At 38.9% G+C, this 23,017-nt stretch overlaps 1 protein-coding gene across 9 annotated transcripts in view; it reads left to right on the top strand.

Annotated features, from left to right (window-relative positions):
* PIEZO2 (piezo type mechanosensitive ion channel component 2) overlaps nucleotides 1–23,017 on the top strand; it is a 320,203-nt gene that overhangs the window by 186,781 nt on the left and 110,405 nt on the right. For all 9 annotated transcript variants that reach the window (XM_083826665.1, XM_083826663.1, XM_083826662.1 and 6 more), the window contains 2 exons: nucleotides 3,692–3,902; nucleotides 6,868–7,081. In XM_083826665.1, coding sequence (XP_083682791.1) covers nucleotides 3,692–3,902; nucleotides 6,868–7,081 — 425 coding nt within the window. The remainder of the gene's footprint in view (nucleotides 1–3,691; nucleotides 3,903–6,867; nucleotides 7,082–23,017) is intronic.

Here is a 23,017-nt window from a genome sequence, read left to right as displayed (position 1 = left end):
CCTGTAATTGCATAATAAGTAATTTATTATGGAAGTAAAAGTATTTTTCTAACTGTAGCCTATGTAGCATGGGTTTGTAGCTTTGGACTAATCCACGTAGTAAAAAGAGCTTTGCGAAACAGCCTGACTGGAGTAATGGTGTTCTGTGATGAGCGTGTACTTGCATGGCTATTTAATCATCAGAAAGTGTTAAAACAACAGGCACATTATCACCATGCTGGATGTAAAAGCTGTTCACTGTTTGCCTGCCATTGGCAATTTGAAGTGTTCAATGTGAAAAGCTGGAAAGCCATCGCAGCTAATCCAGTTGGTTGGTGGCGGATATGAGACCGGGGGAATCCAAAGTTTGTCTTTTTGATATACACTGGAACATGGCCTTTCAGCTGCTTCAGAAAAGGAACACAGCCTTCCGGATACTTCACTTCATCTTGGATACCAAATTGCAAAGAGATAGGTTTGTATACAAAGAGTGAAACCTATAGTTGTTTAGCTCTCAAAGTCTTTTCACTGAAAATGAATGGCATGAATAAGACCACTGAGAGACAGAATAAGGGTAAAGATATCCTTAAAAGCACTTACGGATAGCAAACAGAGATGCAGAAACTGACTAAGTTTGTTAGCAGAAGCTAACCCCCTAATTTGTGCCCATTGCCTCTTGTGGTGCCCAGTAACCATACAAGGGGCAGCGGGCACAGCTGTGAGCAGCAGGCCGCACTTGTGTGCTGTGCGGGTGGCCGAGCACTGGCACAGGCTGCCCAGAGAGGCCGTGGGGTCTCCTCATGGAGACCTTCAGAAGCCGCCTGGACGTGGTGCTGGGCACCCTGCTCTGGGTGGCCCTGCTGGGGCAGGGGGCTGGGGCAGGGGGCCCCCAGAGGGCCTGGCCAGCCTCACCAAACTCATCAACTTTCAAGCTTTTAGCTATGCTTCCTCGTATGAAAAGGAAAGTTTAGACCATCATCTCCTTCTCAGCAGTATCCTAGTTAAGTGGTCTCCCTCCTAGTGCCTTTCCCTGGGCATGCTGTGTCATGTGTGTCAATACCAGATTATTAATATTGAACTGTTAAGACAAAATGTAGCCTAAAGATCAATGAAACAAGAGTGATTAGTCCTGTCAAGTAAAAAAAATAGGATCATTTTTATCATGATGATAAAAAGGATCATATTTTTTTTTCCTATGATATGAAAATCTAAAAAAAAAAAAAGATGACAGTGAGGTGTGAAATTCAGCTTTCGGCACCTGCGATGAGGGGGAATATACAGTAAAAGTTAAAGTCCCAGCTTTCATTGGGCTGTTTTTACATGATTTTCTTACTTCTCTGTCCTCTTATTTATTTTGAACTTTGAAAGTATAGTGTTTTTTCCTCCAATTTAGACTTGAAAATATTGTAATTTTGTTACATTATTCCCTCAAGAACTTTTTCTACTTCCATATGGATAATATATTTTTATTTTCTGTTGTGACTCTTCGGACTTTTATGTCTTGTTCCTGCATATGTATAGTGCTATCTCAGCAATTTAGACAGAACTCCTATTCACCTTAAGCTGTAGAAAATGTATGATTCTTATCTTCATGTTCAGTATAGATTCATGGTATTTATACAGATACCTGTCCTCAAAATCTCCCTTGGAATATCTTATTTATTTTGAAATTATTCCTTTCATGTTATTTTAAGGAATTACACATTTCAATGCCTGCTGTCTTTAGGACGTTGAAAGCACTAGCTGAGGAAACAATGGTCTCCTTCACACAGGTCCTGTGTATAGCTGGAGAGCTGTTTCATAACTTCTAAATACCCAGCAATCCCACTGATTCTCTTTGGTTTGGGGCGTGAACACTGTTGAAAGTTTCACAGTTTACTAGAAAAATATTAAGCTAAAGGCACAGAGCAGTAGAGCCAGTCTAGGAAGAGCAGGACTGAGCGTAAAAGGACTAGGTGAGGAGCAGATTTATCTAGTAATCCAGCCTAAGAAGAAGTGATCATTACTTTTGCCCTTCTCACTAAAACAGCTGTGGTAGAATTGAGAGCAGTATCTATCATTCAGACTACTGTCACCATTGTTTCTGACTATTTAAGTAGCTCATGTCTAAACAGGAGCTCAGAAAGGAGCTGCAACAATGAACAGACTGTAAACTTCTTTGTGCTGCATGTCCTGAAACGCGTATAGTTAGTGAAATAGCCAGTTATGTCCAAAAGAAAGGTAGATTTCCCAGATCAGCCCTACTGTTTTTAATACATATTTCATTGTCTGTAAAATAGATGCTATTGAGAATGAGCGGGCTTTTTCTGGGCATTCACAACATTGTTAATGCTCCAAAGTAGAAGGAGAAAGTTGGCACCAAGCTTAGAGGTGAAATAAAGGAGCCCAGAGAGAATTTTATTCCCTTTGGGAATCTACATAACGAAATGGTACTGAAGAATTTGGTTGAGTTAAGCAGGCTTAGAGTTCAGCTATTCCTACTGCAATCTTATTTGTCAGTGTGGAATATTTTGCTGCCAGAAGTCACCAATAAATATAACATTGCTATTCTAATGAAAAATATCAATAATCTCTCTTTCTCACTTTCACACACAAAGATACTGCTTGGCCAGAACATTAGCTAATATAAATTCAGATTAGTGCCAAAGAAGCTATGATATATTACAGAGTGAGATTCTGGCTCAAAACTATTACATTTATATATATTTATATATGTTTATATATATGTATATATGTATATGTGCCCCTTTGTGCCCCTGTGAATGACTAATATTTCCATAAATGGTATCTCTGGGTGGGCCTCCTGCTAATCTTGGTGATTCTTACAGTGGGTTGATGATTTAGTCTGCATCACTCGAGCTCTGTATGTCTTCTGGTTTCCAAGATACGATGGAGACTTGATGGTGAAGGCCACTGCCAAATCCTAACAAACTGCTCAAGTATGAGAGACCTTTTCCCATTTCCTTCTTTTCCTTTTTCCATTGTGCAGTTCTAAGCCACTGGTCTCATTTCCCATGCTAAGTTGTTGCAGATCACTCAAGCTTTCACTACTTCTCTCTTGTTGACTTTTTCTCCTGTTTTTTCAACATCAGCCAACCTCATCATTTCTCATTCTTTCCCTGAGTCTCTGCTAGATATAGTTTTTCTCTCCCAGCCTGCCCTTCTGTCACCCATGAGCTATCTGACCATTTATCTCAGCCCTTGTTCTGTCTCAGATCACTCACACTCAGATTTTGCATTAAAAGTCTGAGAAAGGGTTGAAATTTAGGTTAGTTTAGGAGCATCTTTAGATGCTTTAGGAGCATCTTTAGATGAAGAAGGGCACTTTTGGTTAGTGTATGAAGCTTATACCCAAAGCCATTGACCCAGAGAGGAGTTTGAGATTATAGATTGCAAGATGGAAAGAAAGCTGAGCAAACCAGATCAAATTTCATATGGAAATGAACATGCAGCCTGTTGTGCATGTGTAGGAAGACTGAAGCCTTTCTCAGAGACAACTCTTAACATCCTTTTCTCTTGAGACGGATCCGAAGTGGGAGCCATCAATGTACAACTCTAGCTCTAGTACATCTTTCATAATTCTCTTGTTCCTTACATATAGTCAAAGACTATAAGAAGACTTCATTGTTAAATAATATATATATATATAATGTCATATCTCTTTTTGTCTCTTTCTCTTGCATTCTCTCTTTTCTTACCCCTCCTCATTTAGGCTGTAAGAGAAAAGTTGGAGCCAGATGATGCTTTGATGTATGAAGAAGACCTGGATGATGAAGACGGTGTTGAAGCAGAATTTGAGGAAACGATGAAATTAAAACTGCTGCGTAGAATCGCCTCCCTAGCATCCAAACTGAGGGAGTTTATTGGCAACATGATAACCACCACTGGAAAAGTTGTTGTTACAATTTTACTTGGTTCAGCAGGTTGGTGCATTTGAAAAATTTCCTCCAGAGCCCATTAGATTATGCATTTAACAAATGAGTTTTCAGCGCTTTGGCACCTGCGGGAATAACAATGGAAATTTTTAAGGGAAAAGAAATTGCTGCTGATTTTATTTAAATTAACTTTTTGGCAGGCATTGGAATACGCTGAGTTGCTTATTTTTTTTTTTGTGCTACTACGACTACGTGGACCTATCATTCCATATATGACTTTTACATTTTCTGTTATAACCAAATGGTGAGTGGTTGCATATTATAAGTGACAATAACATGAATTTATAGGTTTGGTACTGTCAGTTCCAAGTGTAAAAAGGAACTGTATTTGCATAGCCTTTAAAAAAAAGAGAGAATGAAAGAGAGAGAGAAAGGGAGAAAGAAAGAGAGAGAAAGAGAAAGGCAGAGAAAGAGAAGGAAGGAAAGGAAAGAGAGAAAGAAAGAAAGAAAAGTGATTAATAGGTGAACCACGCAGGGTGTAACGAAAGTGATATCAGACTTCACAATGATTTTTGATGTGACTTCAATGTTGGTTGGTAGAAGTAGCTTTTTTGATATGATACAGTAACATTGTATATAACATTTTCTTTAGTAATACATAATCAGCTACAGAGAGAAAAGAAGCACACAAAATTGTTGTTGGTTGTAGTAAATTAATTGAACATACGTTCCTGCAGTTGTAAATTAGTATTTATCTGCCTACTGTGGTGTTTGAACAGGATCCCTACATATGAAGTATAAGTGTATACGTAACACAGAAGTATGCTGGAATATAAAATATAAAAAGGTGGTATACAAGTGTGTTAGATGACAAGGACAGGACTGATGTGGATTTTTTGGTAAGGCAGGCTCTTTCACTAATGCAAACTCATCTGACAGCCCTACACGTAGCCAAATTCAAAGTAATAAATCTAAAAAGGGGAAAAAATAGGCTATGTGGATCACTGTGGAGAATGACATCAGGGAAGGGAGATGCCATGAAAAAGAATGGCTAACAGGTATAGGCAAATGAAAATTATTTCAGTGCCTTTCTTAAGTTGCATGAGTATAAACAAAACATAACCCATGGAGGACGAAGCAGAAGTATCACACACAAGTGGTAGGAGGCATTTTCTTCAGGGTGGCATTGGGCAACTTGTCTGCGTAATTCCAAAACACACTGAGGACTGGGAGGTGTTCAAAGGAAAGTTACAAAAAGAGCTTGAGGTCTGGGAAGCCTATATTCCAGAGAGAGACCTCAAGCTTAATTAGTTAAATACTTCCTTATTCACTGTGCCAAGAAAAAAAAAATATATATATACGAATGATGGTTTGATTGCAGTCTTAAAGTACTGACAAGGGTACAAAGAACCTACATATTTGTGGCAGACATTTAATCTAGCAGAAGTTATAATGTGATCCAATAGTTAAAACAATTTGAGACCGGAAATAAATTTTGAATTTTTCACAGCCAGAGTAATTTGCCATTATAAACAACTTATTTACGGATATCGCATATTCTCCTTCTCCTAAAGTGTTTAAATTAAGACAAAGTATCTCTTTGAAGGAAGAAAAGATATAGCTATAGGCTTGAGGCAGAAATTACTGGGTAAAATTGTATATCCTGCGTTACTGAGACAGTCAGAATAGATGATCCCTGCGGTTCTGTCATGCTTTTAAAACTGCAAGCCTATGGAAAAGCCAGCAGATTATATGCCAGAGCAGAAACAAACACCCTAGGCTAAAGACATGGTCTGAAGCATGATGTAAAAGGTTGCAAGAATGAAACTCAAGCAAATTTACCATGGGTAAGGATCCTTATAGTACACATTTTGCCCAGCATCCCATGCTTGTGGCCAGCTTTTGACAATTTCTGCCATTAAATTCCAGAGCGAAGCCCCCTGCCTTCTGAGACCCTTTCTGTCCCCTGCTGCCTTGCAAGGACTTGCAAGGACTCTGCTCCATAAAGGCTGGGGACAGAAATGTTTGGGGCTACCATTTGGGCATGTCATAAGTCGGTCAGGGACTGACCCTGACCCCTGGAGCATACACAGCTGTGGCCATACCGGAGCCACGGGGCACCGGGAACCTGCAGATCTGTCCTGAAGGAAGGCAGCGTTCAGATGCACTAGTAAAGAAGTTAAAAATAAGTGGGGGCAGCCATCCCTACATAGTTCTCTTAGCTTCAGTACTGTTACTTCAGTGACAGCACTAAACTGCTAAGCTGGATGAAAGCTGTCTATATCATTTTCTCCTGGTTTCCACTCCTGGACGTGTATATCTTTCCTGCTTCATCATTTCTTTTGTGGGATACATACAGAGCATCAGATCTCCTTCACCAATCAGACATTTTCACAAGTGAAATACTCTTGTTACTTGTGTAAGAGCAAAATCAATATACATAGGTAAGACAGCAGAGTACTTTTCATATGCAAATTACAAGTTTCTATGAGTTAAAAAGTCAAAAGAATAAAAAATCTACTGAATATTTTCTAGATACCTTTTATTTTCAGTATATGTATCAGGTTTTTTTCATTTTTAGTAACTCAAGATATCTCAAGATTTATATGACAAGGCTTTTCACTGTTCATCCATCATGCAATTGTAGCATCTTGTACTTGCAGTTCATTTTGAAATCCAATATGCCAGTGCTCTCAGGCACAGTGTCTCCATTGGCTGGCCTTGCGGCCACATTTCTGGCTTTCTCCATGCTTTGCAAAACATCTTTACAAATGTGAGAGAAGATTTCATCTTGGAGCAACAAAGGTACAGAATAAGTGAATCAAGAAAAAAAAAAAAAAAAAAGAAAAAGATCCTTTTAGTCTCCCAGCTAACAGGAGTCTTAAGAGCTAATTCTAATAATTAGCATAAACCTAACTAGATTAAGTTGTTTAATACGCTTGTCAGACATAAGTATTAACTAAATGCTGGTGTTTCCCACACTTTTCCAACCCTTCACATTTTTGTTTGACAGGTATGATGGTGCCATCTTTGACCTCAGCTGTGTATTTCATTGTATTTTTGGGCCTGTGCACATGGTGGTCCTGTTGCCAAGTATTTGATCCGCTGATATTCAGCTGTCTGTGTGTATTAATGGCTATATTCAGTGCGGGGCACATAATTGGACTTTATCTGTACCAGCTACAGTTCTTCCAGGAGGTTGTTCCACCAAAAGATTTCTACGCCAGGTGAGAGAAATCCCTTTCTTGTTTAGTTGTGGACATATGATGCAATGCTCTGTTACCACATGTCGATGCGGATGGTCTTCCACATAATGCTTTGACAAGTTTTCTGTGTAACTTTGGGAAACATCATGTTCAGTCTTTGAAGAGTGGAAGCAAAACAGGCTGAATATTTTGGATGATACAATGGTGACAGTCCTGTCTGGGCAATTGTATACAGAGGGCTGGGGCAGGTTAGGAGGGCAAGGTGATTTTATTATTATTATTTTATATTTTTTTTATTTTTTATTTTAGTGAGGCTCAAATGTGAGTGAGAAGGATTTGACTAAGACAGGAGATAAAGGAAACCAGTGGCAGTATTGATGCAAAGGCAGTGTATGCATGTACATTTTTGTTAGAGGAAAAGAAATATTCTGAGGTCTAACATAGTAGTGTCTTAACTGAGGCAAAATGAATGTGTGGCACCATCCTTGTGTGCAGAGACTGAGGGCTGCTGTGGTACTTCATCTGCTGTGCATAATACTAGACTGTTAATATAAAAATTCTCTGTGGTCATGCAGAACATGCTGATCTTATGTTCATACCAACAGCTGCATCACTTCTGGGTCAAAAAGCAAATTAATTTCTAGTTACTGCCGCAGTAAATATTGAATGGATGTGACTTTGCCGACCCTTTAATTTTTTTATGTGCTTTTATACTGAAGTCTAAAAGAAGATGAAGTAATGGATGTGTTTTATTCCTTACTATTTTTTTTCCTGCTGAATTATGACTGCAAATTGTTTTAATGGTATGTGTTTATAGTCCTGTAGTGTTTCCTTAAATTAAATTAAGTATAAAACTTATTTTTATTTCTAGTAAGCCTATTGTTCCTTATAAGTATTATAAGTTGAAAGTGAAGGGATATCAGACGTACCGGGGTGAATCAATTAATGATTTATATCTCAGTGTACTTCATTAAGAGCAGTAAAAATGAGCTGCTTAGCTACAGTAGTTGGTACTTTAATATTTATTTTGACATTTTATTTAGTACAGATTAATAAATGTGTGTTCTGTGATGTTGGAATTGCTGACTGGAGGAGGCTGATTTTGGAGGGCATAGCATTACCTGGAAAATCAGAAAAGGTCTACTTCGTTTACGTTCTTTTGTGCCACCTAGAGGTCAATATAGGAGAATGGATGATTTCTAGCAGTTCTGAGTTGCTAAAATACTCACAACTTCCCTAAAATCTTCATGTTACTTTCTCTGTGTATTAATAAAGAAACAAAAATTCTTATCTATCTACATATGAAGTTATCATCTCACAATGTTTTATCACCAGACAGCAGTAAAACTTTATCTGGAGAGGAAGTATGTTTCACAACATTTTTGCTATAAAAAATCTTCAGATGCATCATTTGTAAAAGTTCTTTTCTTCATTTTAATATTTTTGTTATTAATTTTAACTTCCTTTAATTTTCAATTAATTTAGTCTCAAGCTTAGTTCCTATGTTAGGTTATTTTTGTAAATTTTACAGATTATGATTAAATTTCATTCAGTGAAAATATAGCAGTTTGTATTAGTCACTATTTTTTGAAATGAAAAGTAAGATTGCAAAAAAATTATCTTCACTGAAGCACCTTCAGAGTGTGGATAAAAAAAATTCTCATGTTGGGCTTTGGAACATTTATTGATCTTGCTAGTTTTTGTAAGCAAAAATCATGTAATCTTGTTGTTGACTTCCTCTTGAAATGGTACTGTTGTGTACTGTCTTTTATACATATAACATGAAGAACTGATGTTCTAAATTACATAGGAAATTGTATTGGAACGTGACTTCAACAGGAGGTGTAGTGATTATATTCTTTCTTTACTCGTGGTTTGTGTGTGAATTTTCTTTGATCTGCTTTTAGGGAGATGTGATTGAAGAGCATCAAGACAGGTGTTACCAGTGCTTGGAGGTTGCAAATCTGAGTGTCAGAAAAGCCACTAATAAGGTTTTTAATGATTAGAGTAGGACTCGGATGTAAGCAGAGGCTGGAGGAGAGGAAAATGAGAGACACATACTGGAATGGTACAGAAAAAGTATTTTAGCATTTCTCATCCTAGAAGAAATTTGATACCTTGCTATTTTATCTACCATCTTGGTTTAAAGTGAAGCTAAATATTCAGAGTTCCCTTTAATATTAGTGGGTGGCTTTCATGGGTAAATTATATGCTGAGAAAAGAATCTGATTCTCAGTATTTTTCTCTGCTATTCTCACCCAGAACATGCTATTGCCTGTTTTTTGCAAAAGGAGAACAAAAGATTGTTCTTATACTTAGCTGTATGAACTCTCCTTATTTAGTTGAAAAATATTCACTGTATGCAAAAATTTGCAACAGGTACATGTAATTGCATGTGTTAGCTTTAGGGCCATTATAAATAGACCTTTATCTGTAAATGAAGGGGAAAGGAAACATAAAGAAGGGCTTTTATTTCTCTGGGAAGTTTTGAGGGCTTGTCCCCCAGGCTAAACTCTCCTCGGATGCAAAGACAGATGTGAAAATTACTGCTGTTGGGCTATTGGTGTATATTTTTTCTCTTTGCAGAGCATAAGGCTAAGATTGGTATTTCTGGGTTTGAGACCTCAGGTTTGTAAGAAATGTGCAAGTTGTTTCTGCTCCACAAAAAAAGTGTTGTCTCTGAATACTTATGCATTCAGTTCACCACTGTGTCGATTGATTTCAGACTAGATTGTTAAATTATACGTAAACAAGCTGGAAAATTCTCAAGTTAATATTTTCCAGCTTAGGTTTGCATCATGCTTGTGCTGCTTCTTCCTTTTAAAAATGCTTCCACTCAAAATTCAGCAGTTGTGACTGCAAGAAGTGACTGAACAGTGTCACCAGAGGAAAGTAGTTTTCTTGAAAGGGGGTGGTCTGAAATAAAACCAGGGAAATATATCCCCTCTGGTGAACTTAGATGTTTTGCCCTGGAACCTTATGGGATTCTGTAAGCAAACTACCTCCACCGCTGCCCTGCAATAGGATATTGTGATAACACAGCCCTATGTATTTGCCTTATTGCTGTTATCAAACGTAAAGACACTGATCTTCTTCTACAAAGTTTGAAATCTACTATAGTGACTTTCTGGTTTTGCTATGGACATACAGAAATGACATAAGCACAAACACACACTTAAATGCCATCCAGTGTGCAATGGAGTCTGCAGATTGAAGAATATATAGGGTACTGAAAATCTGAAGTATAGCCGATGTGTCAGGGATAGGCACACTAGTGGTGAGCTTTTATGAAGCTTCCTCTGCTGCTTACAGTCTTTCTTCTGCAGACCAGCCCATAGTAGAGAAGTGAGTAGCTGTCATTCAAGGCAATGCCCTGACTGCCTTGGAAAGAGTGGTCCTAAATGGCTCAGGGGGACTGGTGTCAATAAGGCCAAACTGGCCTCTCCGTTAGGTGTTATCTAGTTGCTTAAGTTAACACTGGTTATATGCTAACCCACCTCTGCCAAATAAAGTGTTCGCGCTCCTTCTATATCCCCATTTAAAATATTGACCTTCTGTGTTGACTTGCTGCTCTGTTGCCGATTGGTGATTTGCAGAGGTGGGAAAACAATAGCAAGAAGCATCCATTTAAAACAAAATTCTGAAAATATCATATTTCTGCCATAAAATTCATTTCACCTGATTTAATAAAAACAAGTCAATGAGCTAAAATGACTTTGGAAATTATGTACACGGTGTTACAGCCTGAAAAAATATGCAATAATGTTTGCCATTTTTCAGATTGCTGCCTCCTTTCTTCCTGATGATGTTTATTTTGGCAAAAAGGATGTAATTAGGGCAATGATAAGGCCTTGCCAACATGAAGAAATAAGATCAGTGCAGTGGTATGAAGTTTATCCTGAGTTAGTAAAGTTATTCCTGTCCAAAACTTTGTTTGTGAGTGTGTTTGTTTCAAGATCCAGTAATCAGATGTAAGTTAAAACCTATGTGCTTTCTTAGAGTTTTAGATCTGTCTTACATGGTGTTTAGTTTTCAGGCAAGTAATGTTTGAAAAAGTAAAAATGGTGTCATCTGTGGGAAGTCATCACGCTTATGAAGTGAGGCAAACCTGGAAGTCCAGGGAGTGTCAGCCACTTGACAGTAGGACATTACTTCACAACTTCTTTAAGTGAATGGGAATTTGGAATTACACAGCTGATAGCTTCATTGCAATCTGAATGGGAAAGTCTAATCTAAGGCTGTCTTTTCAACAGGAAATTTTGTTCTGAAGGGTGCCTATAAATCTCTTCAAGGAGAGGATTTTTAAATAGGGTTTGTGGTGATGATTAGTAACAAGCTTTGGTAAGACAGAGTGTTTGAAGTTCATTTATGTATCTTATATTAAGCTGCCCTTTGGCTGGGACAGCTTTTGTGCCTTCTGACTGATTTTTTTTCAGTCACTTACCACCATGGCACTACAACACCCACTGCAAGTGCACAGACCTCTGGAGATGTGCAGTACAAGGATACTGCTCTGCCCTTGTTCCATTTCCATCTTCCTCTGTCAGCAAAGGCACACTTTGTGCTTGCAGAGTGAGTTCCAAACCATGGCGTGCTGGCCACTGCTTTTGTCACTCTGATTGGTTTGGGTTTGAGAACAAGGATTTCTCTCTTGCAGAACTTAGCTAATCGATGTTATTCTTATGAGAGTTTTGCAGCTGAATTTCATATTAGCTATGTAATGCACCACAGCATAGGAGACTGTTAATACCACTTAGAAGGCTTTAGTTTATGTGCTTTCTTAGAGCTTTATCTTCAGTTTCATTATCTGTATATTTTTTAATTATCTTGCAAAGGAATTGAATGATTCTGTTAACAGCTTAGAAATGCAAGTTCAGATTACTGTTGACAAAAGACAGCAATCATCCTTGCTATTATTGTAATCACTTTCTAAACTATGAGGTAGCCCAGGGCAAGTGCAGCTCTGAATTGTGTGATTCTGCAAAGGATGTTTTATCCAAGGTTTTTGTGCACTATACAAAGCAAGTTTCTCAATATAATGTTAGAAAACACTTCTGTACTACACAGTAAACAGTCCATTTTCTATCAGCTGAACCTTTAGAGTCCTCATTATAATATAGTTTCATATTAACTACCTAATAATCTATATCTGGTGTCCAAAAATATTCAAAGACTGCCACAGTTGAGACAATCTTTCCCATGTGTTTGCTTTTGTTTAATGTGGGATGGGTACGTTCACTAGCCTTTCCTTTGGTAGGAGCATTTGTCTCCTCTCTACAGGGATACTATTTTTTTCAAAAAGAAAAAGAGCTTAGATTTTCATAAGATTGAGAAAACTGTTACTTTTTTGTCAGATATAATTGAAGCTGACCGGATTTCATTAGGAAAAGGTCATATATAAAAGCCCTTGTGCATGGGCAGCGCAACTGCACAAACTTTATTTCTGAAAACCAGACTCCAATCTCATGAGCAACCATGGCAGATAACAATGAGTGGACAGTTGAGACTGTTCGTTACAACAAAGTAGAGCAATACAACAGGATTAAGATGGGGAAAAAATCAGAACAAGAACAAGAAAGCTTGGAGGAGGAGATCTGTAACAGTTCTTGATGGCTTCAATTTATAATGAAATCTATTTTAAATATACACAAGATAAACTATATCTTAAAATCTGAAAAATTGTTGATATTGCTGTTACTCAATTAATGTAGCTACATAAAGAGGGTTTTTAGGTAAGTTCAAGGTGAAAACTGGGACATCCTCTAGGGAAACTTTTTTGGAGTTGCTTATTTTTTATTTTTTATTTTAAGCTAGGTTTTCAGCTGATGCCATTTCTTTTTGATTGGTAAAGAAGACCACATAACCCAGTTTCAGTCAGTGTAGTGACCAGGGTCTTTGTCTTAAAATATTCCCACGAATCATACCCTGGATTTCTGAATTCAGACTTTTATTTACTGGAACAGTAAGAACTGGGCGTGTTTTGGAAGGTGGAGATGCTTTACATTCTTCCCGTGGACCCAGACAGACAGGCATAATGTGGAATGAGTGGACTTAATGGGAGTCCTAGGGAAGTGGGAAAGTTCTCTATGACCTGGAGCATTTCCATTTCAACAGTCAGTTGCTGATGGAGGCAGAAACAGAATACTAGGAAAAAATAGCTGCTCTTAAAGCACTTGAAACCAAGTGCTGAAACTCATTATTATATCTTCATTTATGCCTGCCCTGCCTGTTATCTGCCCTCCCTCCCAATGAAAGCCCAAGCCCATTTGGTTAACATGAAAAAAAGAAGGGACAAGGAGTACTGTCTTAGATTTAGGCAGCTCTGAGGAATCATTTATATTTGTTCCCATAAATTTCATTGTTATAATGCTTCAGATGTCTGTCACTCACAGAAAATTTTCACAATGTGTCCATGGGAAAACCTTGGGAAAATGAGTTATTCTTCTACAAGTAAAAAATACAGTTTATAAAAATAAAATAAAAATAAAAAAGGGAGGGTGCAAACTTTTGCTAAATCCCCAAGTAAAAAGTCAATTACCGCTCACCTTCAGAAGCACTTTTCATTATGAACTACCTGAACTGTAGTTCAGAATAGGAAAAAGTGAAATCTCAGCCATACAGACGTGATGGTTCTCTGTTAATTAGCAATGCAGGAGACCCATGGTGGGGGTAATCCTGACTGCACAGTGAAAGGTGCTGCAGTCCTGCTCCTCTCTGTGCTCTTGCAGCTAGAGGCAGTCCCACTTGGAGCTTCCACTGTCCTGCTGCTGTGCATCGCTGCCTGGCTCAGCTGCAGGCTGAGCTAGTGAATTGCAAAGAAATCCCATCAACGGCATAGCAATTTTGCTGATTTGGAGATTTTACAGCAGAGTTCACCCATCTTTACACATAACAAAATCTGTGAGGTTCAAAGCTCATTTTGTTTCATAAAACCCATTTAATTTTCATGTCAGATTTTCTTTCTTTTAAAGAAGGTGAAGGATGCAAACCCATAGCAAGGGGACAGTTCTGTAGCATGTATCATATGTCTGATTTACTCCTCCACACATTTGGTTTCCTGACTGCAATACAAGCTTCACAGTACAGGTTACCTCTTGGCTTTTGACCCCCTCTGCTCCTCTGAAGATACCAGAGAGCCCAGCACATGCAGACCCCTCTCAGAAGGGATCCCCATAGGAAGAGTCTGTCCAAAGTGTGTTTAAAGGTCGACTGGCTTTAAAACTGCAAACAGCATTTTCATCTAAAAGGCTGGGGACTATAGGTTCATTTTCACATAGTTCAATAACTGGTTTTAAAGCTGTCTTTTGTATTCAGTGATCTAGTTAACATCTTCTTTATGCTGTTTCATTACTTGTTGAATGCGATCTATGAACGTGAAACAGTGTTGCCACCCTTGATCCCATTCACTTCAACAGATGAAGTTAGCAGTATTTCTCTTCAGTCTCTTCTCACCAGAAATTACAAGGTTTTCATCCCTATGCTCATGGGCTGTGCAAATTCCCCATGAGGCTTTGAACTTTGAATGGGCTGTCTAGCCCCTACTTCACTGAACAAGGAAGGTAAATAAAATGGCAAGTGAAGTTGCATAAACCTAGTGAAGAAATTTTATTTTTATTGATATCTAGTAACAACAGGCTGCTCTGAAATAGGTGGATTAGCAATACTATCCTCTACATCATTTACAGGACACCTATAGCCAGGGATGATGAGTCGTTACCTGAAGTAATGACAGCACAGCAAAAGAGTTGCAAATAAGAGTTAAAAAAAGGAATAATGGAAAATTCATAGGAAGTCTTCTAAACTTCTCCATTAAGTTTGTTTCGTCTTCCTATGAGGAAGAAGTACTGGTTCCTAACATACCTTAATATTCTTTCATTCCTTTTCAGTGTTTTACTTCACTGGAACAGGCTGGTGTGGGTTATATCAAAAACTGCTCAAGGTGACTGACAAAGAAAGGGTCCTATTTACTGAATCTGGCTCAGGATTTCATTTCAAAATTATCTTTTTACGAGACTGAAAAATAATTTAATTTTTGCCTGTTCTGAGTTTCTCACTGTTAGCCGTCCCAATAGTACTGTCTAGAAAATCCAAATGCAACAGGAGAACCACTGGTGGTGTTCCCAGTCAGGTGCAGCAAGAAAGTCTTGGAGGTATTGCAAACCTGCTCAGTCCTGTGAGATTTCCAGCTTCGTGTCTGCCACACAGGCACTCAGAGGTTCATCCAAAATGAGTTCACCTCTTTCAGTGCTTATTCAGAAGAAAATCCTTGGAGATTTGCTTATTAGTGGGCATGTAATAGATGTGCATGCTGTGCTTGCTTTATAGCAGAGTTGTACTCAGCATTGAGTTAAAATTGTTAGCTCAGTTTTTGGTGGAAGTCCAGTAGTGACAACAGGGAAATCAGTGTAAACTTACCAGTTTTACTAGGGAGAATTTGTAGCCCTTGCTGATTTTCACTTGGTTATTAATACCCATCTCTTTTCAGTGCATACCATAGTTCCTTAAAATCAGCAAATTCTTGTTTGTGCCAGGATTTACGGCATGTCTGAAACTCTCTAGGAAAAGCAACAGATGAACTAGTAAGTAGACTGCAGAAATTTTTCTGGCAGTCTGTGCAGTGGCTCTCCATCCTCACAGTGGAGCCGTTGGCATTCACCGTAACCCTTGCCCCACACCAAGTGCCAAATTCAGCCTCAGTAGAAGCAGGCACAACTTTATTCATGGTACTGGTGTTGCACTGCAGGTGATTGACTTCTCTCTGTCTTCCCTTTGACTAGGAAAGGGATGAAAACCAAAAGGCACGCTAAGGCCTTGTAAAGACACCAAGGGATGTAGACCAGATGTACTTTCAAAAACAACGTTCTGCACACAGGAGAGACAGGTTTTCCCTTGTTGGTTCTCGTTAGTGCAGAGGGGGGAGTCTTGGCATTCCCAACAACATGTACTGTATCCGGAAACCTAACTTAGACTGCAAACATAAAATCAGTCACCATTGCATGACATAATGCTGGCAAGTTGCCACTTCTTTGCTGTCTTCTGCCCCCAGATAGCTGTGCATTAATGTAAGAAGAGCAGAAGGTGCCTGCTTCTTCAGATTCATTGAGATGTTGAGGTAGAAGGAATGGAGAGAGGTGACAAAGATTTTAGGAGTGCCACTGTGCCACGACAAATTTGCCTGTTTGACTGAACTGGGTGTGCAATCACTCATCACAGAGCCTTCCCACTTTTGCACCCACTCAGACAACTTGGGCCCAACACACCTCTGTACTAAAAGAAGCCCTGTTCACAGTCAGCAAGAGATGGATCTCACCTTACACACTATGCATCTTACGATTTCCACACTCACACTCAGGTTTGAATACAGGTTCCCTGCCTGTCACAGGGAATGTTCCCTGCCTGTCCACTTGTCCCTGTGTGGACATGCAAGTAATGCCTGTGAAGAAGTGACCCTGTAATTTTCTTTGCTTTGAAAGAGCACAGGTCTGCCTACTATGATCACTAATCAAATGCCTGGGGAAAAAAAAAAAAAAAAAAAGGACAGAAAAATAACAAATATAAGAACTCCCCTCCTACCAGATTCAGGTTGTTACTGCTTTGTGGCATTAGCAGGCATGGATTATAAATAGAAAACTTCTCTTGGCACCACAAGCCTGTCTTTACTGTTTTCCTGAGGTCTGTCTGCCAGCCTTTATTTTCATGCTATGGCATGCCCTGGAATTATGATGATAGATATTTAGCACTTATGGAACTCTTTGTGTTTTCAGCTCAATTTATAAATGTTTGCAAAGGAATCATTCCACATTCCTCAGAGGTAGTACAAAAAGCAGTCCTGACTAATCTCCATCAAGCACACACAGGGGAGTCAGTCTTTGTCTGCACAAGAAGCGGTCTACAACAGCTACACTGAACACTCAGAGTGGATGCAATTCATCTCTTGCTTATGTTCATTTAGCTGAAGGTGGTAACTTAAAAACTGAACCAATGAGGTACAGTTTACAACTGATTTAAAAATGGCTGTGTTGCACAGTTTTGGTTGCGCAATTAGTTAATTAGGGATTTTCCCATGCCGTATTGTTTATTTTCCCTTCCTCTTCCCTTCCTCTTCCCTTCCTCTTCCCTTCCTCTTCCCTTCCTCTTCCCTTCCTCTTCCCTTCCTCTTCCCTTCCCTTCCTCTTCCCTTCCTCTTCCCTTCCCTTCCCTTCCCTTCCCTTCCCTTCCCTTCCCTTCCCTTCCCTTCCCTTCCCTTCCCTTCCCTTCCCTTCCCTTCCCTTCCCTCTTTCCTTTCTAAAAATAAGTGGGAATCACAATTTATATTTCTGCCTTAGCATATTTGCTATATATAAGAAAAACACTTCTTTGCTCATATTTTCTACTGCAGAATCTCTTAATTTGGGTCTCAATCAACTGCTTTTTTTTTTTTCAATATGTTTCACTGCCAACTGAGTAAGTGGAAAATCTCTTTATCCTCTTCATGCATCACTGAACCTAGCAGACTGTCCCAATGTGACTGAAAAGTATCATCCTTCCCTTTCAGAGGTGGAAAAATTCCTGAACAGAAAAGTTAGATGAATTGCATAACCCCCCCAGATAGTCAGAGCTTGGACTCAAACTCAAAGTTGTTGGCTGCAGTCTCTGTCCTTAGGTTCCTAGATCACAGACCAAATTACCCCGAAGTTGAAATGAGTGTGGAGCTACATTTTGAAACATTTTCTGTTCTTCTGCATACATTATTCTAAGAGCTGACAGTAAATCTCTTAAACAGGCAGGTGGTTGTGTGGTTGGCTGTTGTACCAGGTCACTTGCACGCTCTGGCCAGGTAGCACCACCCTGCTAAATGCTGGTGCTCACTAGGGCTATTTGAGCATGGTCTGCTTTTCCTAAATGATTCCTGCTGAAGCATTATGCTCAAAGATCTCGCTGCATAAATGCATCCTTCTTCCAGCATCTGAACTTAGGACAAGAAGGTTGTCTGTGGGCTGCACTACCTGTTTGAGTTTTGGGAGCAGGCTGTCCTCCCTTCAGATGCCCTGCTCTGCCTGGGTTATACTTTCTGAGGTCGGACTGTTTTCTCCTGTCCCTTCAGCAGCTCTGCCAACTGACTTTGAGAAACCAATAACCTTAGTTACTAATCGGCACGGACGGATGTTGTTAAGCTGTGCCTCTTGCTGTGTGCTGAGGTGTCCAGGCTCACCCTTTGGCAAAGGGAAACCTTCGTGGCCATGGCCTCTGTGGCAACCTTAGTGCTTCCTGAATTGCCTCCTGTTTGTAGCTGGAATGCTTTGAAAATACCTCCACAAGCAAGTTTGTGGTAGGGGAATGAGCGTGGGGTATCTGAATACCTTGGGCCCTATGAGATGTGGGGGCTCCCTGTGGGGAGCTGCAGTCTGGCCCTGCTGTGGCCTTCCTGGGGCAGGGGCTGGTGGCCCCAGGGCTGCTTTCAAAGCAGTGACACTGCAGCTGCTGGTGCAAGAGGGTCATGCTGATGGAGAGACTCTAGCTTTAGGGGCCCTAAAGCAATGTCTTCTGCAGCGTTATCCCCATTTCACCTTCTTGCCATCCTACCTGGTGGTCCTCCCTCTGACGGCAACTCAGCTGTCAGGTTGGGATTAAAGAACTGGGGAAAGATACTGGAGGCGCTGCTTCAGGGTATTTCCTCAGCAGATGTTCACCTCAGGAAGTCCCAGCAGATGTCCCCAAAGGCTACAGCAACATCACTGCTTTTCTAGTTTACTGATGTACTGAAAAGGTCAAGATCAAGATCAACACTCACCAGAAATTCAGAGCACTGCTGAGCTCTACCATGGCTAATGAAACAGTTTGGGGATCCAGAGAGGAAAACCACTGATAAGATAAATATTCTTCATGCCAGGCTTTTGAAGATAGGCTTTGTCTAAGTAACAAGGCATTAATAGACCCACATCTACTATTAGTGATAACAGTGGGAAGTTATTGCCTCTAAGGCAATGAAAGCATACTATGAGCTTTTGGAAGAGGTCACTACAAAGCTCAATTATTAGATGAAATGTGGTATATTTCACAAATCCTTATGTTCAGACTTAAATTCCTCTTAGGGCAGCTGCTTTATTTCAGATATATGAAGTATTTGAAAGTCTGAAGTTCAGTCATTTTTAATGGATGTCCAGTCCTTAACAGCTTCCAGTCACATAGTCTCAGAGAAAATTCCATTATCTGGTTACTTTAAAAAACAGGTTTTGTAGCAGATACGATTTAACATCCTGTTTTAAAGTTGTTAATTCACTTGAGAGCAAAGTGATTTTATTGTGGCTGCTTATATGGTCCTTTTTTTTCTCTCAGAATAAAGATTTGTGTTGTATTTGGAGTTTTTGCAAGCTTTTATATAATTCACAACCCTTAAAGCTATCCTTTCTCCTCTGCAGCTTCCTGGATTAATGGCTCATAATTTTTCTCTGTCCTCATTATATGCATGATATTAGCACACAAGTTTTAAATTACTTTTTTTTTCTTTTTTTTTTTTTCATGAGGTTTCTCATGCAATAGCTGTGTGTTTGAAATTAGTTTTCCTTTAAAAGAAAAGTCACCGATGTTCAGAAGAGGGTGGGAGATATACCAGGGCTGGTTTTGTCATTGCCAGAAAAGCTTTGATCCAATAGAAGCTATGGAAACCAAGACTTGGTAGAAAATAAATGCATAGACATCTGCTAAAGAGTTATAGAAATATGATGACATTAAAACAAAAGTTAGAATGATCTACTTACCCACCAAGCCTATATTCACTGTATATACGCCTGTATTATAGCGTTGTGATAGCAACACTTTGAAGGAAAACACTTCCAGTCTTCGTTTATGTTTTCAGATATTTCCAAAAAAGTTATTAACTGTTAAGCTGAAATTTATCATAATTCTTCTCAACCCAAACAATCAGATTTTTTTTGTTATTGTTAAGATGGCACAGTTCCATTTAGCCAGTTCTGAATTATCCAAGTCTGAATCAAAGCAGGGTCTAGGTCTTTTAAGCACTAAAAATACTTGCAATGCTTTTTAAAGCTTGTATTACTCAGAAGTGGATAAATTTAATAACTTTCACCCAGCTGTTTACTGAAATCTATGTCTGCGGTATCTCCCTACACAGTTGCCCTACTAAGCTGAGGAGAAGGTGTGGAAGATCAGCTCCATCTCTGTGGATTCTTATGTATAACACAATTTGGAAAGATAAATGCCAGTTTTCCTGTTCATTCTTTTTTTCCATTAAAAAAAAAAAAAGTGAGGCCAAATACCTCTCATTCATCTTAACCCTAATTCTTTGGGATTCTTAACGTACTTCATCCAACTTTCCCAACTCTTTCCTCCCTGTATTTTTCTATTTCTATAAAAGTGTTGTATCAGTGATCATGAGCCCCAGCATGGTCTGAATTCCTGGCATGTAGCCTAGAGAGTAACCAGCTTCTGGAAGGCAAGGATGGACCTGGAGGTACCACAGGACTGTCTGAGTCCTTTCCAACAGCATTTATTTCTTTCAGCATATAGCCAAATGAGGTACTGGCTGGGGGACAGGGATGGCTCACAGGGTTCTCTTAACAGACCTTATGGGTATAATTTTATTGATCAAAACTTGTGTGTAGCTTTGCCATCCAAACACAGAAAACTCAACGGGACAGCTTGAGTGAACAAGAGTCTGCTGACATTTAGAAAGTCTGTGTTAGAGTGGTGGGTTTATTTTCTTTTTTCTTTTTTTTTTCATTTTTTCATTTTTTCTTTTTAATATTTGTTGTTGTTGTTTTGGTGTTTTGTTGCTGTTGTTTTCTAATTTATTTATTTTTTATTCTTTCCACCCTTCTCCCCTTCTTCTGCCCAGGGTGTTTACAAATTTGATGGGAGTATGTATCTCCTTTAAGTCAAAGCTTGAATACAGGTTCACACTTCGAGCATTGTTTAGGATTTGGAATACAGTCCTTTCTGTATTTTAAATACTCTTCTTCATTAATCCCTAACTTCAGGCCTGGCTTGTGAAACATGACGTTTTGCCTTTTATCCTTGTATCTTTGTCCTCTTTTCCCCAGGAAAAGAAGATTTCTACACCACTACCCCCCAAAAAGGCTACCTTTTTTCCCCATTTCTAGGAATTTCCTGTTGTTCAATCTTTCCTTCCTTCCTTCCTTCCTTCATTTAAATTCAGTTGTTCATTTTTTCTCCACTCCCCTCCCCTCCCTTCTCCTCTTCTTTCTTCTTCCCTTTCCCCTTCTTTTCTCCTTCTTCTTCTCTTCTTCATCTCTCCTTTTCTTTTCTTGGTTGGCCACTTTTAGCACCTCCATTTCAGGGCTCAGTAAATCAAATGGCAATCCATCTTGATAGTCCGTTCTCCTACCCCAGCCCGAGTCAGCACTCCCTTTTCCTTCTGTGAGGAGAGTGCAGTAACTATGCAATAAAGCCAGATGATATAAAGTTTCAGACAGTTCATAAAACCCAACAGAAATTCTACAACAGAAGTTCTACAAAGATGGATTTCCGAAATCCAGACCAGCACGGCAGAAGTCTCTGATGCCATTGCTGTGAATAACCATTCAGTACTGGCTATAGCAAAAATTCCTGTAATCATAAATACTAAATCAGGAAATACAGCTCCTGAAGTGGCTTGGTGCAGATATTTTCTTCAAACTGTAATCTTCATTGCCCTGTTCTGGATTTAATTTCCAGTCTGCTACCATGTCAAATAGAGTTGCAGACTTGCATCATTGTTTTATTTTATTAGTCTATGGTAAATCTTTTCCTGAAACAGGAAGCAAGTCCTGTGAAGTAATCTTTCCTGCTTAAATCAGTCAGTATTTGTAATGTACATCCAGTTTATGGTGGATAAAGAGCAAATGTTAAAATGTTGAACACAATAACAGGAATATTTGGATGAAGAAGTCTTGAAATAGGTGTGAATGTGTCTTGAAAATTATAAACTATCATCTGTAATTTTATAATTTTCAACAAAATTCAGTGTGTTAGTGTTCTTAGCACAATATTAAAAACATACATTTTTTCCATTCCCAAATTCCATCTTCATTTTATATTATAGTACAAGTTAAATCTTATATTGCAGTATGCATAACTCATGGTGCAGTATACGTATGCATAGTAGCAGCTCTGCATGAGAGAGTTTAGAAAAGAATTTCCATTCAGATCTATTCTATTCTTTTCAGGTCTCTGTACCTTTCTGTTCCTCATTGACAAAGCAACTGTGGAGGTGAGATCATAACTTGCTTGTATTCTCAATGTTGTAACTTCCCACTAAAATCAGTGGTGTAGCGCTGCTAAAATATTAGATCTTGAATTTGCAAATCAATGCACCCACCTAAAAAAAAACAACAACAACAAAAAACACCAAACCAACCAACCAACGAAAAACAAACCAGACAACTAAACAAACAGGCAGCCAATCCACTAAAACTACATTACATTTAGCAACCTTAAAGAAATTTTCATGGTTGTCTTTAAAAAGAGCATTACAACACTTTACACTCATGCCTAAATCATCCAGATAGTTTCTACTTTAATGGATAAATTTACTTGCTAATTAAGACAAATACACAATTCTCAATAAAAATGCACATTGTAATTGCTTCCTTTGACAAAAGATAGCGGAATCACATTTGGTCCAAGATTTCAGACATCCTGCCTTTGCCTCCTACGGAAACAGTAGTTTCTGGCATCTAACAGGTGATGTCCTATTGCATGCAATAGCTGTCCAGATTTCCTTTCTTCCTTTTTCCCTCCCAGTCAACTGATTCCACTCTGGTTTTTTTTGGCCCTATCACCTTGAAAAAAGAATGTTTAAGAATGCAAACAAAAAGTTGAGTGTATTAGGAGAACTCTTGGTTTGTTTCTTCCTTATCTCCAGTCTTTTACAGTTTTTTAGGGTATCAGAAAATCCTGTTTCCTTTCCTTAGTTTTCATGAATGGGGAGCATTTAAAGCTTTGTCATGATATTAACAT

This window comes from Anser anser (genome assembly GCF_964211835.1).
Source record: "Anser anser genome assembly, chromosome: 2".
Classification (NCBI taxonomy): Eukaryota; Metazoa; Chordata; class Aves; order Anseriformes; family Anatidae; genus Anser; species Anser anser.
The sequence above is the reverse complement of the archived record's forward strand: the minus strand, read 5'-3'. Positions and strand labels throughout refer to the sequence as shown.